We start from the raw sequence: 24,534 nt of genomic DNA, 5'->3' as shown, positions 1-24,534 counted from the left end.
TCAATTCCTATCTTGTAATTTGTTTTACATTCAATGTACTTGTTATCCATTAAATGTTATTCATGATCGCAAACAAATCATGTCATCCTTTTTAGTTTCTGAAAATTATTTCCTCCTTCTAATATTATTCCCATTTAATAACTTTTGGATAGTGATTTAATTATAATATTAAATATTTTTTTACCAAATTTATCAGAATTTATAAGACACAATCATCAAAGTTGTCACATTAAAGCAAAAATTGTAATATTGACACAAATGGGTAAAAATCGACTGCAAATGAACTTTCTTTGAAATTTAGACTCTGTCAGTTTATCCGAGCATAGAAACTGAGCCCATTTGGGCGATTTTAGCATAAAATAGTTCAATATATTGGGCAGATGAGCTGAAGTTGGCACAAAAACCATGAAGAAAAAGGTTTTTGCTATTATAAAAGACACAATTAACACATTTGTAAAATTTATGCATCAAACTTGTACACATATGGGCTAAAAACGGGTAAAAATTAATTTCTTTCAAGTTTAAACTCTGTTAAGTTGTAGGCACATAAAAACTGAATCCTTCAGTGCTATTAAAAGGTTTCTCTTATCGATAGTTTGCGAGAAAATCGAGTCCAAAGTTGAAACTTCAATCGCATTTTGTACGTTTGTAGGACCAGATATTTTCATGAGACTTCATCCCTATTCTTTAACTTTTAATGATCAAACAGACAATGTACTTAGTTTTAGAAATAAAATTCTCTGTTTTCTGTAAAACAGATCAATTCGATTTTCGTTTAAATTGACCTCTTTCTGTGATCGGGGAAGTTAGAGAGCTGAAACTCACTGAATGTCCATAAAAATTGTTTGTACAAATCATGGATTGAATATTTTTTTCAAATAACCAATAGTTCTCTTGATTTTGGCCATTAACCCAAAAATTTCGAGCCTCAATATTACGAGAATGGCATCATCTATGATCATCATTCTTCGACTAAACATTAGATTTTATTATTGGCTTTAATACGATATGACTGAATATTGAAGAAAAGCTGAGCGTATTCAAGAAATTTCTTGAAATATATTTCTGACAGATAAGATTTGGGTTGACTGAAGAAAAAGGTTTTTATTGTTGTAAAAGACATAATAAACACATTTGTAACATTGTTGCATCAAACTTGTACACAAATGGGCGAAAAACGGGCGGAAATTAATTTCTTTCTAGTTTAAACTCTGGCAAGTGGTAGGCACATAAAAACTGAATCCTTCAGTGCTATTAAAAGGTTTCTCTTATCGATAGTTTGCGAGAAAATCGAGTCCAAAGTTGAAACTTCGATCGCCTTTTGTACGTTTGTAAGACCAGATATTTTCATGAGACTTCATCCCAATTCTTTGAAATTTAATGATCAAACAGACAATGTACTTAGTTTTAGAAATAAAATTCTCTGTTTTCTGTAAAACAGATCAATTCGATTTTCGTTTAAATTGACCTCTTTCTGTGATCGGGAAAGTTAGAGACCTGAAACTCATTATTCGTCCATAAAAATTGTATGTAAAAATCATGGATTGAATATTTTTTTGGATGTATCAACCGCTCTCTTGATTTTGGCCATTAACCCAAAAACTTTGAGCGGTAATATTTCGAGAATGGTATTATCTACGATCACCATTCTTCGGTTAGTCATTTGAGTTTGTCATTGACTATAAGATATTGAAATATTCGGCCACTGAAGATTTTACGATAAAAAGATACAGTCTTTTATTACTTATGTTACCAGAAGTGATTCTTGGTTTATGAAGTTAAGTGGTTGATGAACCCGAATCTTATCTTTTAGAAATATATTCATCATTTCTTGCATCAGCTCAGCTTTTCTTTGATATTAAGTCATAACATATTAAAGCCCATAATAAAATCTAATGTTTAGTCCAAGAATGATGATCGTAGATGATGCCATTCTCGAAATAACGAGGCTCGAAATTTTTGGGTTTGTTGCCAAAATTGGGCCAAAATCAAGAGAACTGTTTATTATTAGGAGAAAACATTTGATCCATGATTTGTACAAACAATTTTTATGGACATTCAGTGAGTTTCAGCTCTCTAACTTTCCCGATCACAGAAAGAGGTCGGTTTAAACGAAAATCGAACTGATCTGTTTTACAGAAAACAGGGAATTTTATTTCTAAAAATGAGTACATTTTCTTGTTGATAATTAAAAGTAATAGAATTGGGATGAAGTCTCATGAAAATATCTGATCCCACAAATGTACAAAAGGCAATCGAAGTTTCAACTTTGGACTCGATTTTCTCGAAAACTATCGATAAGAGAAACCTTATAGTCGCACTAAAGGACTCAGTTTTTATGTCCTCACAACTTAACAGAGTTTAAACTTGAAAGAAATTAATTTTTACCCGTTTTGCGCCCATTTGTGTACAAGTTTGTTGCATAAATGTTACAAATGTGTTAAATGTGTCTTTTATAAGAGTAAAAACCTTTTTCTTCATGGTTATTGTGCTTTACTCATGTTTTGACCCGAAATAAGTTATGGTAGACATGTTAAATGTTTAGTGTTCAATGTATAAGCTCGTATGTTTTTCGAATTCCAGTTTAATGCTTATACAGACCCACAAAGTCCATACTCTTTACTCTAAAGTCAAAGGTTTAGTCCATAATCCTTGACTGCAAAACTCGAAGATGTTATTTAAACCAGTTTGTGCAGTTCAACGCGATTGTTTCATTGTTTTGTAGAGAGTTTCATACCTTTCCAAGAGTCCATACTCTTCATACGAAATAGATTCAATATTGACTTTAAATTTTGCACTTCGCTTCATAATTTTAGTTAAGAAGTTAATGATGTAAGTTGTAAGTTAATCATAAAATGTTATTTTCGTTGTTTGTGGCCCATGAACGCTTTTATGACTTTCATTTTTGTGCAATAAGATCAATCAAAGCTCAAATTAAATGTTTCGCTATGACTGTTTTATACACAGAAATTAAATAATCTTTATTTGAATTGATCCAGTTGATGAATTGAAATTAGATTTGCTTGGATTTGAACTCTTCGAGTCGCTAAATAAAGCATTCAATTTAATATTTGGAGATCTCTTTTGAAACCATGAGTGCTTCTTAATCGGTTAATGAAACTGATTTTATAATGGTCTTACATAAACATTTGATACTCAATATATTAACCTGACAATCAAAAGAAAAGCAATTTGTTTTAAAGAATAAATTTATTGAATATCACATTTTTAAGACTAGTAATTGATACAATTGTTGAATTAGATCATTTTTTGATATTGTTACATAATCGAAGGTTGAAAAGACCACATTTAGACTTGAACAATTGTCGGTTATCCTTAAGCTCATTGATGACAGTCTTCCAGTCGACATCAGTAGAGGTTGATTCAGCTTTGGTTGATTCAAGGAACTTGACTAAACCATCAACATCACCGGCATGTTGGTACTTCAAGATATCAGTTTTGTGAGCCAAAAGGAAAGAGACTAAAGTTTCTCGTTTAACTGAAGTCAATTTAGTTCCAGGTCCAGTATTTCTCACAGCCCAAGCAACAAGAGATGGAAGTCCGTGTTCCTTTTCCTCACTCTGTCCAGTTACTTTCTTCTCAAGAATCTTACCGAAAACAAGAACCCAATGGACTCCTTTAGTACCTGATTCATCAGCATGATCCTTTAAAAACTTGGTAGCACCAATGATGTTGAGTGAGTTGTAGTACTTAAGAAACTCATCTCGATACTTCTCAGTAAACTGATAAAACTTAGCTGCGTCAATCTTAGCTGCTTGACAGTCCTCTTTAGGGTCAGAAGCAGCCCAGAGGAGCAATGGGATTGCTTCAGTAACAGCACCACTGTTAGCGATTTCATCGCCTGAAATGAATGATAAATGAAATTGAAATGTGAAAATATTGTTCAATGTTAGAAATTGAAATTTATGGCTTACCGGAGACGATGAAAGATGGAAGGATGAGGAGTGAAGCAACAACAAGTAAACGCATCATTTTGATGGAGATTGATTTCACGTTGGATTCAACTGTAACTAGACTGGGAACAATTTTATGACAATTTTACTCTCGATTTTCATCGCTTTTATATCATTTTGAAGTTTAAGTCATCGTGAACTTACTTGTACTTTTATGATTTGACATTGATTTTGATGCGATGCTGACAGATTTATCTCATTGTTTCAATTGTTTTTCCTACCGAATTGGCATTATTTGTCTCACCTGAACATCTCAAATATAAATATCATCAGTTAATTATCAGTATCAATGGTTAATCATATTATTAATTGTGACATTATTAACGCTAATTGCTATACTAAATTGAGTCCAACTTTTATATACTCATCCTTTAGCTTCATCTGCCGTTTGTTACCTCTGATCAATCTCAGATCCAAACATTATTTTTGTAAAATTTTGATTTGTAAAAAGGATAAAATTTTGAATTGTTCAACATTCGAAAAGTATAATTCTTGATGATATCGAATTGAAATTTCACCTATTTTTGAACCCCTGAACATCTCAAATACAAATATCATTAGTTATTAGTTATAAATTTGAGTTTATTATTGAATCTATTTCGTATGAAGAGTATGGACTTCGTAGGCTTGTAGAGTTGTAATCTTTGTCCATTTCTTATCAATAGTTTTCAGGAAAATCGAGTCCAAAGTTGTAACTTCGATTACCTTTTGTACATTTGTAAGACCAGATATTTTCATGAGACTTCATCTCAATTTATAAATTTTAATGATCGGTTGAAAAATTATAAAAAAGTGTTTAGGTTATATTACATATCGGTCTAAATCAGTTAAACCACAATATTTTGAAGTTATGAGATGAAATACAAAATTTAGTAGTCTTAATGGACTACTTTTTCAAAAATGAAAAGCGGAAGATTAGCTGGACGTCTTGAAATTCCGAAAACTGCTTCAAAAGATAACTCAGTTCCTGGTTCGACTTTGATACGATATCTTTGTACCATACAAACTAAATATAAAAATAATTCGACATAGGCTAAACCTTCGCCTGGACAGTTCCTTTTACCGGCACTGAAAGGTATAAGATAAGGTGGTTTCACTGCTTTAGAGCCATCTTCAGTAAGGTAACGAGTTGGATCAAATTTATCTGGATTAGGCCATAAATTAGGATCATGATTAACTGACCAGAAATTGAACATCACCAACGTATCTTTAGGTATGAAGTGATTACCAATTTTGGTATCTTCAGATGCTCTTCTGAGTAAATTATTGGCAATGATCGATTCAATTCGCTGAACTTCATGAATAAATGCCATTGTAAATGGCATTCTTGCTCTATCAGCAAAATCTGGTCTGTTTTCAAATCCAATGACATCAGCTATCTCTGAACGTATTTTGTCTTGATATTCTGGATATTTTACAAGGTATAATATTGCCCATTCCATTGTACTGTACACAGTCTCTGAACCAGCTCCGAAAAATGCCCCTGCATTTCGCTTCAATGTATCAAGGGTGAAAGTATCTTCAGGAATGTTCTGTTTCTCTCTGTTTTTCCTCTCCTCCAGGTAACCATCGATGTAATCGACGACTTCATGATTGTTATTATGTTTCTCTCGGTGTCTGTCAACTTCATCTTGAATGAATTTCTCAACAATCATGAGATTTTTTTGTATGAGGTGAACATCAAATTTTCCAAGCAAGACTAATACCTTAGTTAACCAAGGAAGAAATGCTAAGATACCGGCGAATTTGAATAAACGAGTAAAAGCAATTTGAGCTCGGTCCATTTCGATTTTAGCAGGATCATTGTAATCATATTTATGACCAAATAATAATATCGCAATGTTATTAGAAATTGATGGACCGATTTTTTGACTAAAATCAACAGGTTTACCATCAGTGTCCAAAGTTGTTAGAAACTGGTCAATCTCTTCTTTGATCAATGTTTCAATTTTATTCTTCCCCAAACCAACATCACGTAGAATGCGTAATGACAAACGTTTGTGTTGACGCCAAGGATCTCCTGACATGTCGGAAAATGCTCGGTCATCGCCACCACCAGGAACGAGTTGTTCATATGGTCTAGCAAGTAAGGCATCATTGGCAACAGCATCTTTCATGTGAGGCCAATCACAAACACAGACCACATCGTAATCACCCAACTTTAAACAATAAACTGGTCCATACTTTTTAGACAATTGGTCAAATTTGAGATAAACATGATCTTCAAGAAAAGGCAAATAACCAACAATGGGAAGACCCCAAGGACCAGCTGGTAATTGATAAATCCTTTTTATTGTGTAAAACAAATACTTTACCAACCAAAAGAGGGCAACTCCAATCAATAAGTTCAATAAAGGTTGAGGCAATTGAAAATTAAACAGCGAAAACATAACTTGTTAATAATTGTGAAAAGATTGAAAGCTTGAACGTTGAAATTATTATGAATCAAGTAACGAAAATCAGGTAAACAACTTTTTAGACTGAGTTTTCAATAACAGATGGAAAAACTGGGAAAACATTGGAATGAAAGGAGAGACTGAAGTGAGTGGTTTATATATGCAGGGAACGTAACTCTCCTCTCATCTCATTCACTCAAGCCCATGTACTCGACCTTGGAGAGATAAATAGGAGTTTCTCTTAGCTTCGATAAGCCCCTGAATGCACTAGTCCTATCTTTGCTATCCCCTCTAAGATAGTCAGATAATGCAAGCAAAATTCTGATTTCATCATGTTATTCAACCGTCTACCACACAATCTCACCGACGCAATATAATTGGAAGCACTAATGTTGATAACATAACAAGACTTTGTTACATGCATTTATTAATAAATCCCTCGACCCAATTGACTGAAACTGCAGATAGTAGACTAAAGTAGAGTCTCATGCTATTATCAAATATATTTTAAAAATTATGATTTTGGACATGACAATCGGCTGAAATGTTGATTAAATCAAATTATTCATCAATATGAATGGATTCGATCATTCAGTTATGCATTATTCATTCATTATTTTATATATTAATACTTTATGAACCTCCAATTTTATCAAGAAATCACTTTTTTAGTTATGAAGTAATATTTGAAGCCAAATTTTGAGGTGTTAGACCAATATTGACATTAAACTCTAGAAAATGAAATATTGACTCTAACTATTAGACCAAAATCTTGGTCCAAGATTAGATTAAATCATATTTCAAACAAATCGACAAACACAGGACTTTTCAACTTAACCCATAATCATCACCTTAAGTACCAAAGCACAGCATGATTATCAAATACAGATATCATTAAGCATAAACTGCATGTTATTATTAAGTTTACAAATAAAGAGTTTTCGTTAGCGATAATTCAGATATCGATAAAAGCGCAACATTGCATCTTGGCGTAGTTTCCCTGAAAATTTTTTTTGTTTTCTTGACAGCAAGATGAATTAGTCTAATCAAATTGAAGGTAAAAGTCCAACAATGAACAATGTAATTGTACATAATAAAGCAAAATGGATTGAATGTAATGGTAAAAATACAAATGGAGATTTACGATCAAGATTTATAAGAAAGATTCAGTAAATAAAAAGATTCAAGGTTTCTAGATAAGTGAGTGATGGGTGAGAAACGATAATAGTCTTTCATGATGAGCAAATTTTGAATAGCATTGCAATTTATTTGTACATTGAATGATGAAATTATAAATTCAACCGATTTGATACATTACTAAACTAATTGGCTGGCTCAAATTCAATTTGATCACTTCATTTATAATTTATTTGTTACATTGATAAGTATTAAAGTAATACTTGTCACAAAGGTTTATGCAAATCAGATCAGAAATGATCTTTCAGGACTCAGACTATTGTACTCAGGCGATTCTTTGATATATTTCCTGTCATTTTGAGCGCTTTAGAGTAACGGGAAATACTTAGCTCATGCAATTGTGTTACTGTATATCATGATAGGAAAATTATAATGATGCGATCAAAAATAATAAAAAAACAAAATTTTAAATATCAATACATAATTTTATTGTAATTGTGGTCATGATTACAATAAGATGAGTAAAGTGAGATCTTTACAACATGACAGAGTATCACATACAAATTTGCAAAGTTTACAACAATTTTAAAAACCTAAATTTAGAGATTGGACCAGAATTTAATGATTCCATATCTTTGGCTTAATTTGTTTGTTTATTTGGTTTCCATCTTTTCAGTTTGAGCTTTATCACCGCTTTCAACTGGTTGATGGACTTGGTTGGTCAAAGTGATTGGAATCTTCTTTTCTCCTGTAACAGCATTGACAACCTTCTTTGGAGCCTTGATTGAAAGTACACCATCAACTCCTAAGTTTGACTGAAGTTTCTCCAATTCCACATTCTCTGGAAGAACATATCGCCTCTTAAATGATCGAGAAATGTAACCATGTTCATCAGATCTTTCTTCGTGTTTTGCTTCGACAACCAGATTATTGTCGGCCAGTTTAACGTTTATCTCTTCTGGTTTGAAATGGGCACAATCAACATTAACCTCGAATTTATCCTCGGAATCCTTGATTGTTGCCATTTCTTGATTAAGATGCTTAGACAATTGGTCTAATTGACGAAGAGCACGATTCATTTGACCCCATGATCGTCTAGGGTAATCCATAACTGGTTCACGGTAAGCGATGATTGGATAGATATCATCGAATGGATCTCGGAACATTGTATCAATGAGTCGTGGAACTAGAGACATTTTAAAAGACTTTGATTGTTGTTGAACACAAAATATAAATTGAAAGCACAAGATTAGGAACACAGAAAAAGTAAGAAAGTTTGAAATTAAGTTTGTAAGCGCGTTTGAAGTTTTGTATTATTGTTTACTTGACTGTTTACTGTTACCAGCTGAGTGAAGCAGCAACCAGTTTTATACTTACTCACTCTTTATGCTGGAAGTTTCTCGAGCTCTCAAGTATTTTCCTGAAATTTAATTGCGTTTTTTTGTTTGAATTCGATGAGAACCTTTATCTAACCCGTCAATAATCCTGTGTGCCCGTTATGGTAAATTGAATTAGTGACTGATGACATAAATCATGATCCAGAGAAAACTCCAGATTTAAGAGAAAGTTCAGGAATGTATTTGACATTTCTAGAGACTTCCAGTAATGTGAGTGAGTGAGTATAAAACTGGTTGCTGCTTCACTCAGCTGGTAAGAGTAAACATTAAAGCAAACAGTAAAAACAAATCTAAACCTCACTTGCAAACTTCAAACTTTCTTACTTTTTCCTGTGTTCCTAAACTTGTGCTTTCAATTTATATTTTGTGTTCAACAACAATCAAAGTCCATTGAAAATGTCTCTAGTTCCACGACTCATTGACACAATGTTCCGAGATCCATTCGATGATATCTATCCAATCATCGCTTACCGTGAACCAGTTATGGATTACCCTAGACGATCATGGGGTCAAATGAATCGTGCTCTTCGTCAATTAGACCAATTGTCTAAGCATCTCAATCAAGAAATGGCAACAATCAAGGATTCCGAGGATAAATTCGAGGTTAATGTTGATTGTGCCCACTTCAAACCAGAAGAGATAAACGTTAAACTGGCCGACAATAATCTGGTTGTCGAAGCAAAACACGAAGAAAGATCTGATGAACATGGTTACATTTCTCGATCATTTAAGAGGCGATATGTTCTTCCAGAGAATGTGGAATTCGATAAACTTCAGTCAAATTTAGGAGTTGACGGTGTACTTTCAATCAAGGCTCCAAAGAAGGTTGTCAATGCTGTTACAGGAGAAAAGAAGATTCCAATCACTTTGACCAACCAAGTCCATCAACCAGTTGAAAGCGGTGATAAAGCTCAAACTGAAAAGATGGAAACCAAATAAACAAACAAATTAAGCCAAAGATATGGAACCAAAATTTAATTCTGGTCCAATCTTTAAATTTAGGTTTTTGAAATTGTTGTATTAAAACACTATGAGCTTTTTTATGCAAATGCATATGTGATACTCTTTTATATTGTAAAGATCTCACTTTACTCATCTTATTGTAATTGTAATTGTGATCATAATTACAATAAAATTACTTATTAATATTTAAAAAATTTTGTTCTTTTTTATTATTCTTTCTTAATCGCATTATAATATTTTTCTTATGATGACATATCATACAGTAACATTATTGGATAAAGGGAATATTTATCGTTATTGAAAGCACCCATAATGACAGGAAAGGTATCAGATAATCGTAAAGAGCGAATTAAATATGTCAGCCGGAATAAATGTTACTTTTATAAGAGATAGCTGAGTCTTGAAACACCGTTCTACAAGTGCTGATCTGATCTGCATAAACCTTCGTGAGAAGTATGATTTAGGTTTTTGTTGTGTAACTGTCTGATCCAGTTGCGTAGTTAGCACTTCGATTAATTTTAAGGATGAGAACCGAATCTGTCTAAAGTTTAGATTCCTTCAGAAGTCTCGATTAAGATTCCATTTTCCGACGTGGCGTTTAGTTTTTAAGTTATTTTATTTATTATTTTATAGATTTATATATTTTGAGTTGAAAGATTGAAATGCTGCAATTCGTTGGAGCCAGATTTGAGTGAAAAGATGTTTTGAGTGGTTTAAATTCACTGGATTATAATTTATGAATAGCTAAAAATATTGCTATTATTCAATACTTACATACTATTAATACATAAGTAATTGTTAGAGAGATCAGTTATTAGCTCATTTTGCATGATAAAAATGCATTGATACACTTTTGCTATCGATTCGGTCATTCTTCAAGCAGTCTTTAAACAGTTCAACGGCTCTGATTCAAAAAGCTTAATAAAGTGTTTTTTTCTTTTCAAACAATATTCGATTCTTTTGGTCATTTCATTAGTTTAGATAATCACGAAAAAATAATATGAAAATAATTTTAAACATCCTTTGAAATCATTTAGCTTTAAGGGTTGAAACTCTTTTGACAACTAAAAACTAAAAATACATTAGACCCTTGAAATCAAAGAATCATTCAGGACCAAATCTTTGAATGATCATGAAATGATCATGATCCTGCTTGCGATAATTGATCTCTAATAATTGTCTGATTATTAGTCAATAGATTGTCCCGAAAAGACAAATTAGTTTTGGTAATTTATTTTATGGATGAATTAAATCTAAGAGTTTCATTGCATGAACACATGAGATAACTTTAATGAAAATAATGAGAATAATGAAAAGAGTCAGAAAAATGGACCGAGTGATCATTTGAGTCCATTTGCCATATCACTTAACAATACCAAGCATATGAGCTACTAATCTTGACCATATTAGATCTCAATGAACTATTTTCTCGAAAATGGAAGCTGGAAGTTTAGCTGGACGTCCTGAGATTCCGGAAAGACCCAAGGACCAGCTGGTAATGAACGAATCCTTTTTATTGCATTAAACAAATACTTTACCAACCAGAAGAGGACAACTCCAATCAAAGCGTTAACTAGAGGCTGTGACACTTGAAAATTATTCAATAAAGACATAAATTTTTGCATGCAATTGTAATTGTTTACAATTATATGTTATGTTGACAATTAAATAATATTTTTGAAACAACTGCAGCTGAGATTCAAGTATTTTATTCAAAGTTTCAATAACAAATTATGGACTTAGCAAAGTTTTTGTAAACAAAAAAGAGAGACAAATGGAATCTCTTTCATTCAGTAAGGCCTCGTCAAGGTTGTGGACCATCTAGTTATATCACAAGGCTAATGACCAGTGGCTATGCATACATATATGTAACTTTTCTGTCGGATTATTAGCATTAACATATTATAATTGAAACTAATTTCTTTTTTTAAGTTAATTGTTTGTCTTTGTTTTCAGAAATGCTCTTTGTCTCATCATTGAAACAAGTTTGGTTAATAGTGGTCTGGTTAAATGGTGATACAAATGCATCAAACTTGAAATTTGTTTTGAATGACTTTCATGTCCATGGAAAGTTTTTGTTGGCATGTGAAAAATTATTCAACTTTTAATGGACTCAAAATACTTAAGGAAACTGTATTAGATAGTTATAAACATGAAATGGATGTCAACAAGTTTTTACTTTAAAATGTACCAATTAATGTCATGTGTTGAATTGAATAAAGCAAAGTAAAATTGAACATTGATCTTTTCACTAACTTATTACAATAAATACAATAAGAATCAATTCAGTCTTTTTTATTTGTTTGAGGCAATTTGCGTAAATGGCAGTATCAAAAAAGCTGATGAAGAAACGATCTTTAGGTTGGTTCGAAGTTCATTGAAATGCTGATTTATTGAGCCAATCTGAGAAACAAAATGTAAATGAAGAAGGTGTTTTGTGAAAAAATATGATTTAATTTTACTACTTGGTTGACAGCTCGGGTTAAAGCTTTTAATCTGACTAGTTTTAGTCTGAATTATCAATATCACATTGAAAAAAAGAACTCAATTCTGAAATCAAATAAACCTTTGATTATTGTTTGTTGAGATTAACGATATGCCTTTCTATTAAGTGAATAAATCTTTCGTTTTGCTACAGATTATGACAAAAGTTATTTGTCATTTGTCTGGACATTTGTGAGATCAAACATCATTTAAAATATAAAATAAGAAATACTTGAAATGAATTCAGATTGAACAATAAATCCAATGAATAAATTAATCTAATCTGATCCAATATTAGATTAAAAAATATTGCAAATCATGGAGCCAGGGGCATCTGAGAAATATTGAAGACTAATTCTTTGGAAGAAAACACAATTTCTAAATGTTGAATTTAGCTTTTGATTAATCGCATCAAATATTGTTAATAATAAAGCCAGATCTCTTAAAGATCTCTCTCTTTAGGATGCAAAGAAATAGCATATAAAAACACAATATCAATAATTTAATGTAAAGTCCCAAATCAACGAAATTATCAAATACTGAATCAAGTTAAGAATTATCAAAAGTGATAATAATATCGACATCTCCAACATGATGCCTTTACAAGAATTCCCGAAAACTCCCATACAACTATCCTTTTTATATCTAATGAACATTCTTTGCTTTTTTGAATGCAGTCAATTGATGTCATTTATCCCGAACTGCTTCAATTCACGAATATTAGTCCTTTTCAGAGTTATGTTCTCATTACCAGTATTTTCATTATTAGTTAATACTTTGATTGGAGTTGCCCTCTTCTGGCTGGTAAAGTATTTGTTTTACACAATAAAAAGGATTCGTTCATTACCAGCTGGTCCTTGGGGTCTTCCCATTGTTGGTTATTTACCCTTTCTTGGTGATCATGTTTACCTTCAGTTTGACCAATTGTCTAAAAAGTATGGACCAGTTTATTGTTTAAAATTGGGAAAGCATAATGTTGTTTTGGTTTGTGATTGGCCTCACTTGAAGGATGCTATTTCCAATGATGCTCTACTTGCTAGACCACATGAAGCCCTTGTCACTGGTGTATACGATACAAGATCATTTGTTGAAATGTCAGGAGATCCTTGGCGTCAACACAAACGTTTATCGTTACACATTTTACGTGATGTTGGTTTGGGAAAGAGTAAAATTGAAACTCTGATTAAAGAAGAGATTGACCAGTTTCTAACAACTTTGGACAATAATAGTGAGCCTCTTGATTTTAGTCGCAGAATTGGTCCATCAATTTCTAATAACGTTGCTATATTGTTATTTGGTCATAAATATGACTACAATGATCCCGTTAAAATCGAAATGGATAGAGCTCAAAATGTATTTACTCGTTTATTCAAATTTGCTGGAATTTTAGCATTTCTACCTTGGTTATCCAAACTACTAATTTTCCTTGGTAAGTTGAATTTAGACATCATAAAACAGAATCTTATAATTGTTGATAAATTTATTCAAGAGGAGATTGATAGACACCGAGGGAAACATAATGACACTCATGAAGTCGTTGATTACATTGATGGTTACCTGGAAGAGCGAAGAAACAGAGAGAGACAGAACATATCTGAGGGTTCTTTCAGTGAAATGGTATTGAGACGTAATGTTGCTGCATTTTTCGGTGCTGGTTCAGAGACTGTTTACAGTACGATGGAATGGACAATGTTATACCTTGTAAAATACCCAGAATATCAAGATAAAATACGTTCAGAGATAGCTGATGTTATTGGATTTGAAAGGAGACCAGATTTTGCTGATAGAGCAAGAATGCCATTTACAATGGCATTTATTCATGAAGTACAGCGAATTGAATCAATCATTGCCAATAATTTACTCAGAAGAGCATCTGAAGATACCAAAATCGGCCATCACAGCATACCTAAAGATACTTTGGTTATCTTCAATTTCTGGTCAATTAATCGTGATCCTAAACTGTGGCCTAATCCAGATAAATTTGATCCAACTCGTTACCTTACTGAAGATGGCACTAAAGCAGTGAAACCACCTTATCTCATACCTTTCAGTGCTGGTAAAAGGAACTGTCCAGGTGAAGGTTTAGCCAATGTTGAGTTGTTTTTATATTTAGTTTGTATGGTACAAAGATATCGTATCAAAGTCGAACCAGGAACTGAATTATCTTTTGAAGCAGTTTTCGGAATTTCAAGGCGTCCAGCTAACCTTCCGCTTTTCATTTTCGAGAAAATAGTTCATTGATAACTAGGTCTTGAAACTTGGTCTAGAGCTTGTCAAGATTTGCAATAATTATTGACCAAATTAACTTAAACTTTGATAGTTTCTTAATTTATCAACATTAAATTTCAACTATTATGACAATTAGTTAGATTGGATTAAGGTTTTTTTGGGAAAGGTGAAATTAATATGTCAACTACTGGAGCGAAACCTGTTGCCTCGCTTAACTTACTTTGTTAACAAATCTAATTGAAATGTGTTGAACTTAGCTGACTTAAATTTTGACTTAAATTTTGAATTATGGTGGATTGTTAGCAAATTTTTCTGAAACCATAATTTACCCGTTGGATATATACATTTGTGCTTCATTTCTTCACGTAGTGTCTAATCATGTCAATACAGCTTAAAATTTCAAAAAATCAACCTTTAAGCTGTTGTTATTTTGTGTTGGTAAGTACTAGGTGTCCGAAAAGTCACGCAATAAACTAAACGGCTATAACTTTTGAATGCGTTTAGTTAGCGTTATATTTTTTGTACCAATCGTTTTCTTTTCAATTCGGATTTAATATACTAAATTTTTTAAATTTCGACCCTCAGGACTGATAACGCCTGTAAGAGACCCTGGATCCGTGCAGTGTAAGCGACATTTTTAGGTCAAAAATTTTTTTCCCTAAAAATGTGTGTAAACTAAATCCGATCGTCAGATATGGTCACAGAAAAAATTTGGTGCAAAAATATCGATGAATGGAATAGTTATCGCCGTTTAGTTTATTGCGTGACTTTTCGGACACCTAGTATAACTCATTGTAATTCTCAAATAATGAACAAATAGAACACCTTTTATTGATCAAATTTGTATTCAATTGGAAAAACTTGAGTCATTACAAAAATGGAAGTAAACGGATGCCATAACAATAAATGCTTGCATAGGAGCACAACAATCAATACTTTTCTTAACATGTTACGAAAAAATTAAATCAATTATAATCAACCAACTCTTTTTCATCAAGCGGAGTGGCCATGTAACCGGGTTTCCGTCGCACGAAGAATCCACACTGAAAAATAAACATAAAGCATAATTTTTAATATCAGAAAAGCTGAAAAGGTTAATTAAATCTTTATGAAAATAGGTGCTTACTTTCCATAAGACAATGATTAACAAAATAAGCAACAGTATTCCTAAAAGTATAGACAGGATTATTATCCAAAGAGGTACCGGTGATGGCAGTAAAGGTAAATCTGGATAAGCTTTAGTTATTGCCTGAAATGATGGAACGAAAAAGATTTGATTAGCTAATTTATATACTAATTGCGATTGAAAATAATCAAATAAATTCAGCTTACAAAGGTACTATCATCATTTGTCCGATTTTGCCTGATTGAAGGTCCGATTGCTAACTTTGCTCGTGAATAAATATGAACTTGATTAACACCTGAAGCGTAATCTTCAACAAAAGTTGAATTCCAAAGTCTACCTATGAACACAATTACCTTTAAAAATAAAAATAAAAAATTTATATTATTTAAGACAATTCAGAGGAATAGAAAAATTTGAATCAAACAATGACAAAACAATGTAACTTACTGATGGCACTCCTGGACGGAGATCTTGAAGATAACATAAAAATTTATAGCAACGAGCCGTCTTTTTTTGACAATCCTGTTATTCAAATTAATAGACAAGTATTAGATAATATTCAATTAAAATTTTGTATCTAAAATAGTTTATCAAAAGCATAATTTAAAATCATTTACTTACTAAAACAACTACATTTTGACTTTTACCATCTTCCATTATACGTTTGGCTGGAACAATGGTTTGCCTTTTTGGTCTTGATTTAATAAAAGAGTCACTTTTTATTGAGACTGATTCAGAATCCTGTGAATAAATGATAAATAATTGAAATAATTTATAAATCCAGTTTAAACCAATGAAAGCATAATGATAACCTTACCCAAATTTTAAGTGGATTAACTGTACCAAATGTTGGTACACATTGACCTTTACCCTGTACAACAATTGTATTCATTAAGTAGAGAAGCCTGAAAATATAAAATGAATGACATTATTAATGGATGATGAACCAACTAATAGACAATGAACAAGAAATTACCATTTTCCCTCTTCTTTGTCACTGGAAAGTGAATAAGGCCAATCAATTTCAACAGTTAATTCCTTTGGATGATAAGGTCCATTTGATATAATTGTATAGGAATGTTCAATTCTACTTCCGATGTCATCAGACGTTTTCTGAATAATTCAAATATTTTCACCTTTTCCAGTTAGTGTTTTCATTACAAAAATACAGTATATTTGATAACTTACCATTGCAGCTTCACCAACAACTTTACCACCATACCAAACTCTTTCTGGATATGAAAAACCTTTGATTTCTAAATCAGCTTTACGTATAATTTTTAATCTAGTTGTTATGTCATTATTTGCTTGATTCATATCAAGACTCGTTGTATTTACAAAAACTCGTATAATGACATCATTTTGCGTTTCAGTAACCTCTCGTGGATCAAATTTCAGATTTAATTTTAGCTGAGGACAAAAAATTAAGACGCAATTAATAATTTGAGTTAATTTTTCTTTTCATAAATCTTACCTCTCCTTGTTTAAATGGATTACCCAATTCACAGACCAAAAGGCTAATATTGAAAGGTTTACAATCGATTTGTTGACGATCTTGAATGAACTAATCAAAGCAAATCAAACAATTACTAATGTGTAATAACTAGTGTGTTACAGCGCTATTGAACTTTATTACTGATTGGAGATAAGAAATTGAACTCATCACGATAGCAGTTCTTAGAACTTCTAACAATGAAATGTACTCAATATAGATAAGGACTTAAAACTGCAATCGCTGTGAATTATCATGGAATTATCTTACTAATAATTATCCTCCAAAGAATAATTTAAGTGCTAATTCGCTATCAGATTGCACCGGCCAACAATCACTGATAAACACTAAGTTATACAATGAATTACCGTTTGATCTTTTCCAATGTAAGTAATGGATGGATGATAAATATAAAGATTAGCATCATATGCTGGTTCCATTGTATTACGAACAGTTAATTCCAGATTAACATCAGTTGATCCTAAATCAAGAAAATTAAAATTAATAAAATTATTGACAGAAATGTGAAGTTGACTATTGAATGATTAAAGAAGCAAAAAGCAATAAATTTTCAGCCTTTTCTTAATTTTCAACAGTAAATAAATCAACCAATTTGGTTTATTTGTTTTGCCTTCTAGTAATCAAAATGAGTCAACTCCATTTAACAAACGTTGAATTAAATTACTGATCAAGATGTTTACCTAAATACAAGATTCTATCCTGTGTATATGGTGTATCCATTGGATGTTGTAATTTGACGGTAACATCTAAATTGCTTTGACATTGCTCAGAGTTTTCTGAAAATATAATGGAATAAGATAGTTTGAAGAAACAAATTTACAAATATAAATTTATTTAGCTTGATAGTAGATTTAATAATGGCAATTCAACGTACTGCATTCTTTAAGGAATGATGCATGGAATACTTTTCGAGCTTCTTCTTGATTCAAAATTGGATATCTATCGATATCTGGCAGTTCTGAGCTGGTGTCTAAAGGTATGAATTCTGGTAGATCCAAAGAATAAGTTAATTGAAATTGAATCTAAATGATAAAATAAAAATAAAGCAACATTAGTGATTGCAACTGATAATTAGATACAATCAAGTCATCAATCATTTCAATATCAAATTACCGCTCGATGGATTTCAGATTTATCTTTAATGTAAACGATTTCGCGCTGACAGTCCCAGTTACCAACACGATCACTTGGAAGTGGAATGGTTTTGTTGATTATGTGAGGGTTTGCAGAATCAGCTGAATTGAACTTGACTCGATGTATAATCGGTTTCTCTAGAAAAATGAAAACAAAAATGTAAAATGATTATAATGAATGTAAACATTGATTCAAATTTTAGATAAAAGAAAATAATGAAAAATTTACTTTCAAGAAAACTTTCAGCTTCAATCACATATCTTAGCTGAAAAGTGCTTCTTCCTTTAGGTGAGTTCAACAGTTGAAAGCAAGGTTGAATAACAAAACAGGGAAACTTTGAGCTTGGATCTTCATCGCAAGTAGTTTTATTTGGATTCAATCGAGTTATATTATCAACACGAGTGGCAATGTTTAATATTGGACGAGCTCGAAGAAAAATGACCTGAGAAAAAAAGAAAATGTTTCATTAATAAAAATGTCTGTTTGACGTTTCATCAATAACTTGAACAATATGATTCTGGAAACTTGTTTGAAAGGATATCATTCAATGTTATGATTAACTAATTTGGATGAATAATACTTACAGCATCAGTTTCATAGGCTCCAACAAGTAAATCTGGATAACCATTTTTATCCATATCAAGAGAACCTGTTTAAGGTTAAAAGAAGTATAAATAAACAAAAAATGGTTAACCTTGATCGGAAATATGAGATCATCAGAGACATTGATAATGAATTTCTGCACAGAAATGTTGAAATTTCCGTTTGTAATGGTTACATACAGCTAAAAGAATGGATTGTTGCATTGAAAAGAAATTTAAACAAAGCGATGAGCAATTCCATGAAATGAAGTAAAAGAAGTTGAAGATGTTTCAATTGATTTAACCGATTTCCAAGTCAACAGAATCCAACAAAATCACCTTTGATTTAGTCTCAAGTAAAATTAAATCAAGAAACTACCAACAGAAATTTTTTATCCATGTAACATATATTTGATGCTATTGATTGAATTTTCAACAAATAATTAATAACATCTTTGGAAGTCATTTTCATTCACAGGTCAATGAAATTATGATGATGATTAAGATTCTGAGTTAATTGTTAGTTACTAAGAAACTATTGTTAACAATCAGCTAAAACAAAAAGGTGTGTTACATTCAATACAAGTTAAACTGAATTGTTGAATTGAAACATCTGTTGCGGTGAAAGATAGACAAAAAAAATTAGGTTTTTCGATGCGTTGATTGATGAATGATATTGAAATAGTAAAACATATCATAAAACCTTTTTTCAGTGATCTGATAATTCTAGAAGTAAATTTGTTCAAATTTCATGACCAATTATGCTGATTTATTACAGAGTCGAAATAGCAATGGAATTGATTTAAATGATACTTATGCCGATAAAAATGTTATTAGACAATTAAATAGATAACTTAGAAATCAGTTTGGCAATTGAACGATCATTGCCGAACTGATAATCGAAAAAGAAGCAAGAAAAATGATAAAATATTTTCCAAGTTATCCTTTGACTACTTGTTTGTTGTTTTACAGTTGAACTCGACTCGTAAAGTCTCATCTTTTAGGCAAAAAGCCAACATCAATAGATGAAAGTCACTAATAAACAAACTAGCAAAAAGTAAGGTGTGGATGAAGAGTAAGATGAGATGAAGACATTTTTCATCAAAGTGTTTGTACAAATGTTGAATGTTGGCAAAAAGTGAAATTCATCAAAATGACGAATCAAATGAAAAGTTAACAAAAAAGTAGGTCACAAATTTTACAAGACCAATTATCATTATAACTAGCTTGTCTCAATTAATTTATGCACACTCAACTGAACAAGCAAAGTTGAAAATACAACTATTACATGATAAGAGTAAATTGTTTCAAAGTTATGCTAAAACTAAATTCACAAACGTTCAAATTTATGACCTAAAGATGTCTAGAACAATTAAGGTTCTTAATTGTTCTAGATTTGCGATCAAAGGGTTGATATAAAATTATGTGGAAGGTGCAAGTGTGACCATCAAAATAAACTTCCGGTCTAACCAAATTTCTGCTGCTATTTATAATACATTTCAATATAATCTACCAAGACATCTAGGTTAACATGAGAAAGTGGCAGATGAAAAAACAAGATGAACCTCAAGTATCTTGAGTCATTTGTGTGTTGAAGGAAATAGAGAAATGATGATTCGATAAAATTTGTAAACATGGAAATATGATTTCAGCTAATTGAAAAATTATAAATAAATGGTGAAATAATCAAATATTGGAATAAGCTTGAGATACTAAAACTAAATTGATGAATTAAAAACCAAACAAGCATAAAGTAAAGGATCTAAAGTTTACCTGAAAGTGAATAACCAAAGGTTCGCAATGGCGCTCGTTCACGTAACAATGGGCTAAAATCTTCACCTTTAATCACTTGAACTGCATTTGTTTTAATGCCATTAGGTGAACCTAAATAAATGTAAATTGCTCCACCGCCTTCATCATAAGGTGCACCAACAACTAGATCATTGAACCCATCCTTTGAGTAGAACAGGAAAAAAAAGTAAAAAACATTGACAATTCAGAATTATTTTTACCAATAATTAATATTAAATTTTAGTTAGCTGTTAATGTAAATGCTAATTAAATATTAAAGTTGTTAACATCTTACTTTGTTAATATCACCAAGATCAGCTAATGCCCAACCAAACCTTGAATCCTGTTTACCAAGAAGACGTACATCATATTTGGAATCAATACCTTTACCTGTATTATAATACAGGTAAACAGCTCCTTCGGTTGAACGAGTAACATCATAATAAAAAGGTGCTCCAACAATTAAATCTGGTTTACTGTTTTTTGGTAAAATGTAAGTGTTAATAATGATAGCTTTTTGGCCATAAAAATTATTTACTTGTCATTTTGCAGATCCATTGAAAGAAGGGTATAACCAAAGGATGAAGCAAATTTTTCACCACTGAGTATGAAGTCAACTGTGAAGTACGAGCTTTTGATCTTCGAGAAGAAAATAACTTGACCTGTTGAAATGATAATTGAATTAGCGTAATTGTGATTTTGTATTGATTGATCTTCACTTACCAGTTCCATTTGATCTTGGAGCTCCACCAACAAAGCTCATTTTATTTCCGAAAAATTTTCCAGATATCACAGACATTCCTAAAAATAAAGAAACAAATAAGCATATTAATATACAATTGAAAATTTCCGTTGGTTATTATTATGCATTTAATGATTTAAGCAATAAACAATTTTTATTGTGGTGGGAAAAAAATCAGTGAAAAAATCATATTCCTCTCTAACTCTCAATCTTAATTGATGATCAGAAGCAAAGGGTGAATACTAATTTATCTTGATTAAATTCATTGAGAAGTAGGAATGATAAGTAGAAGAGTTGATCACTTGACATAGTCAATCATATATTAAGGATTAAGGGCCAATTTATAGAATTAATTAGGATAAACTGCATAAAATGATTAACAATAATTGATGGTAAATGGTAATAAAATTAGGATTGATATGAGAAACTAGTTACTCAACTGGAAAAGTTAGGGCCAATTTGATGGTATGATGTTACATAAGCTCAAGAGCTTTTCAGCTTAAAGCTTGTATTGATACAATCAAATCAGTCTAGCAAGCTTTTTGGTTTTGTTATGGTTTAAGAATCACTGAGAAAGTGAAAAAAAAATTGAAAGGCAAAAAAAAGGTTGCAGGATGCTGATAAACAAGTAACAAAATGACTTGAGTTGAGTTGAGACTTGTTTTTAAAATGAAAGGACCTAAACATTTTTGACAGTATTCATCTTCATCTCTGATTTTTGTCACTACTTTACATATACAGGAAAGAAGACTTGAAAGTGTCTTGGAAGGAAAATGACAAGATGAATGAAAAGATGTATTGGGTCAGTTGAAGTGTGAAGACCAGAAATTGAATGACAAATGCATGATATTATAATTGGATTAGATTAGTCATATTGATGCCAATTTTGGTAAAATTTTGAAAATAGTTTTTAAACACACCTAAATAACTGTATTTATCAACTGGAGTTTCTGGCTCTTGAAGTTGCCCGGAATACCATGTTTTGTCATCACGAAGGTCGAATCTGAATGAAGATGGGAAAAATTTTGAGTTGATTTTACCATTTGTATCAATAAATGATAATGAAAATCATACTTTAATGAATTGGTGAAAATGGTTCCTCTCCATGTATAAGGTCCAGGAGCACCAATGACCAGATCATTTGACGATGAAATATCAACACTAGTTCCAGCTTGACAGAATCCTGATTGACACATAACAAGACACATTAATTGATACACATTGATAAATGTTTTTAAAGTGAGACATACCATACTCTTCGTGGCCTTTTTTAACGGGTCGATTGTAACAAGGTTCCCATGCTCGATGAAGATCGAGGTATTGTGTTAATGAATAGCAGATACCTCGACCCCAGTGGTAGTCTTTACCTTGTTCAGCGTATCGATGGGCACAGGTCTGATTAAAAGATTTCACCAGAAAATCAATGTTATGTGAGCAGTGAACAAAAATGGTTTGAAGAGATGTTAAGGTTGAAGTTACTCACCACTACTTCACCTCCTGGTCCAGCACTTTTGACAGTAACACCTAACCATTGATCATTTTTAAACTCTTGTTCTCTTGGTGGAACTGCAAATCAAAATTGACATTTTATTTCTAGACATATTAGGTTATAGTAATCACTTACGTAGATTTTTAGGATCATAATCAACAGCAATTACTGTACAATCGTTTAAATTATTTGTTATTTTACATTGATAAAGGTTACCAGATCGATTGGTACCGGGTTGAGCGGATTGACCTCGAGGGGCACCAACTAAAAATCTGTGAATGAGCAGAGATAACTAGCATTAATCGTTTGTTTCATAAAAACCATTGTTAACAATTTTCAATTGTATTACCTTATTTGTGTAGGAACAAACTTACGGCAAGAAAAGAGTAGATAAAGTTTATAACAGGAAGACGACAAAAAAATAAAGAAACTTACACAGGTGAATCGAAATCGATTAAATGCTCGGCCACCGAGTAGCCAAAATATGATCCTTTTGGTCCAATTTTAATGTTTGGTAGACGAGTGTCCAAATTAAACGAAGTGATTAGTTGATTGACCAGGAGTAAATAGTATAAAGGTAAACTAAACCAAGCATCATGAAACATGATTAACAAAAGGTGAACAAGTTATTGCACAAGGTACGATCCTTTACCGTGGTTGACTGAATATAACCAGAATCCAATCAGTTTTGATGGAGAACAATTAAGAAAAAACAAAAATTAACTTTTTGATTAGTCAAAAACATAGTAACTTTATTTAAAAGTTACAAGAACCAAGAAAATTGGTGTAAAAAAAAAGTCAAGTGGAGAAGTGAAAATGAAAACCCAAAATGAAGTGAAAAAAAAAATATTTCAACCAAAGATGGCGCATCTCAACAATCGATAAATAATCAGAGTCATCTAGTTTCTCCCATCATAACTAAATAAGCCGTCAACATTGAAAGGTGTAGGAGGAAAGGCAAGAAAAGAGATGATTTTTGATCAGAAGATAAATTTTCTTTTCAATTTTGAATCAGAAAAGATTTTCATTTTTCATAAATAATTTTACTCCAGAGATAGGTTTGAGTCAAAAATAAGAGGTTATTTGAAAGCAAGAGAGTTGAACAATAATAACAGGAGAGGTAAGGAAGAGCAAAAAAGCTTACCAGTGCTGGCCATCTTTTGGGATCTTGAGATCAGTAGGAAATTAAGGTAAATTGCATGTTCAGGATACAACCAAGTGGCACAAAGGTAGAAGGTTATTGTACAATCCAAAACAATTCAAAAAACGATTAAACTCTTTTGATAAACACCAGATTTTAATCAAAAATTCAAGACAATCATAAAAGTGACCTTTCGAATTCGGCTTCTTTAGTTAGAATGGGAAAAACTACTAGATAAATAAAAATCAAAGGTAAAAGGGGCTCGGTTTAATGTGCTCAGCAAAGAGTAATATAATTAATCTAATCATCTAAATTGTAAACAAACCAAATTTATCTTAAGATCAACAAAAGGGGGCGCTTTTCCCTACCTACCCAATTTTTTATCCACCCACTAGATGACTCTGACTGATCTCCGATTGTTGAAATGCGCCATCTTT

General features: G+C 31.8%; 6 protein-coding genes across 7 annotated transcripts; 2 read left to right on the top strand and 4 right to left on the bottom strand.

Annotated features, from left to right (window-relative positions):
- Window positions 1-3,191: 3,191 nt before the first annotated feature.
- LOC107365264 (uncharacterized) lies at window positions 3,192-4,045 on the bottom strand. Its single transcript, XM_015932778.2, has 2 exons — window positions 3,936-4,045; window positions 3,192-3,862 (listed from the first exon to the last, which is right to left on the bottom strand). Exons 1-2 carry the CDS (start codon window positions 3,991-3,993, stop codon window positions 3,264-3,266), a joined length of 657 nt encoding a protein of 218 aa, XP_015788264.2. The 5' UTR covers window positions 3,994-4,045; the 3' UTR covers window positions 3,192-3,263.
- Window positions 4,046-4,723: 678 nt separating this feature from the next.
- On the bottom strand, window positions 4,724-6,513 carry LOC149094765 (cytochrome P450 2J4-like). The gene has a single exon (XM_089266195.1). The coding sequence runs from the start codon at window positions 6,362-6,364 to the stop codon at window positions 4,853-4,855; it is 1,512 nt and encodes a 503-aa protein (XP_089122321.1). The 5' UTR covers window positions 6,365-6,513; the 3' UTR covers window positions 4,724-4,852.
- Window positions 6,514-7,971: 1,458 nt separating this feature from the next.
- On the bottom strand, window positions 7,972-8,856 carry LOC149094764 (alpha-crystallin A chain-like). The gene has a single exon (XM_089266196.1). It carries the CDS (start codon window positions 8,701-8,703, stop codon window positions 8,161-8,163), a length of 543 nt encoding a protein of 180 aa, XP_089122322.1. The 5' UTR covers window positions 8,704-8,856; the 3' UTR covers window positions 7,972-8,160.
- A 259-nt stretch (window positions 8,857-9,115) lies between these two features.
- On the top strand, window positions 9,116-10,061 carry LOC107362360 (alpha-crystallin A chain-like). Its single transcript, XM_015929402.3, has one exon. The coding sequence runs from the start codon at window positions 9,301-9,303 to the stop codon at window positions 9,841-9,843; it is 543 nt and encodes a 180-aa protein (XP_015784888.2). The 5' UTR covers window positions 9,116-9,300; the 3' UTR covers window positions 9,844-10,061.
- A 2,860-nt stretch (window positions 10,062-12,921) lies between these two features.
- LOC107362356 (cytochrome P450 2J4-like) lies at window positions 12,922-14,715 on the top strand. Of its 2 annotated transcripts, XM_015929399.3 has the most exons (2): window positions 12,923-13,780; window positions 13,841-14,715. In XM_015929399.3, the coding sequence occupies exons 1-2, from the start codon at window positions 12,943-12,945 to the stop codon at window positions 14,590-14,592; spliced, it is 1,590 nt and encodes a 529-aa protein (XP_015784885.3). In that variant the 5' UTR covers window positions 12,923-12,942; the 3' UTR covers window positions 14,593-14,715. The 2 variants fall into 2 exon arrangements, with proteins under 2 accessions (XP_015784884.3, XP_015784885.3); XM_015929398.3 differs by having other exon boundaries at window positions 12,922-14,715.
- Window positions 14,716-15,389: 674 nt separating this feature from the next.
- LOC107362351 (integrin alpha-PS1-like) lies at window positions 15,390-24,434 on the bottom strand. Its single transcript, XM_015929390.2, has 26 exons — window positions 24,101-24,434; window positions 23,392-23,617; window positions 23,092-23,228; window positions 22,951-23,033; window positions 22,718-22,862; window positions 22,542-22,650; window positions 22,388-22,470; window positions 21,449-21,526; window positions 21,264-21,387; window positions 21,021-21,201; window positions 20,708-20,888; window positions 18,938-19,002; window positions 18,582-18,795; window positions 18,333-18,490; window positions 18,094-18,241; window positions 17,900-17,995; window positions 17,567-17,679; window positions 17,181-17,270; window positions 16,895-17,116; window positions 16,683-16,819; window positions 16,524-16,611; window positions 16,328-16,447; window positions 16,154-16,228; window positions 15,913-16,059; window positions 15,707-15,829; window positions 15,390-15,623 (listed from the first exon to the last, which is right to left on the bottom strand). The coding sequence occupies exons 2-26, from the start codon at window positions 23,559-23,561 to the stop codon at window positions 15,546-15,548; spliced, it is 3,165 nt and encodes a 1,054-aa protein (XP_015784876.2). The 5' UTR covers window positions 23,562-23,617; window positions 24,101-24,434; the 3' UTR covers window positions 15,390-15,545.
- Between the last annotated feature and the right edge of the window lie 100 nt (window positions 24,435-24,534).

The sequence above is a fragment of the Tetranychus urticae genome, chromosome 1 (genome assembly GCF_039701765.1).
Source record: "Tetranychus urticae isolate SD_2017Ah chromosome 1, NJAU_TeUrti_SD_1.0, whole genome shotgun sequence".
Lineage (NCBI taxonomy): Eukaryota > Metazoa > Arthropoda > Arachnida > Trombidiformes > Tetranychidae > Tetranychus > Tetranychus urticae.
This window is presented reverse-complemented; position numbering and strand designations above follow the sequence as displayed.

What these genes read in the sequence shown, in the direction of transcription:
- LOC149094764 (XM_089266196.1), bottom strand. Translation starts at nt 8,703, where the DNA reads ATGTCTCTAGTTCCACGACTCATTGATACAATGTTCCGAGATCCATTC.
- LOC107362356 (XM_015929398.3), top strand. Translation starts at nt 12,943, where the DNA reads ATGATGCCTTTACAAGAATTCCCGAAAACTCCCATACAACTATCCTTT.
- LOC107362360 (XM_015929402.3), top strand. Translation starts at nt 9,301, where the DNA reads ATGTCTCTAGTTCCACGACTCATTGACACAATGTTCCGAGATCCATTC.
- LOC107365264 (XM_015932778.2), bottom strand. Translation starts at nt 3,993, where the DNA reads ATGATGCGTTTACTTGTTGTTGCTTCACTCCTCATCCTTCCATCTTTC. An exon ending in TCCATCTTTCATCGTCTCCG is followed by an intron (nt 3,863 to 3,935) that starts GTAAGCCATAAA and finishes CATTCATTTCAG; the next exon opens with GCGATGAAATCGCTAACAGT.
- LOC149094765 (XM_089266195.1), bottom strand. Translation starts at nt 6,364, where the DNA reads ATGTTTTCGCTGTTTAATTTTCAATTGCCTCAACCTTTATTGAACTTA.
- LOC107362351 (XM_015929390.2), bottom strand. Translation starts at nt 23,561, where the DNA reads ATGTTTCATGATGCTTGGTTTAGTTTACCTTTATACTATTTACTCCTG. An exon ending in AATCTGAAATCCATCGAGCG is followed by an intron (nt 18,242 to 18,332) that starts GTAATTTGATAT and finishes TTTATCATTTAG; the next exon opens with ATTCAATTTCAATTAACTTA. An exon ending in GTCAAAATGTAGTTGTTTTA is followed by an intron (nt 16,229 to 16,327) that starts GTAAGTAAATGA and finishes TTTGAATAACAG; the next exon opens with GATTGTCAAAAAAAGACGGC.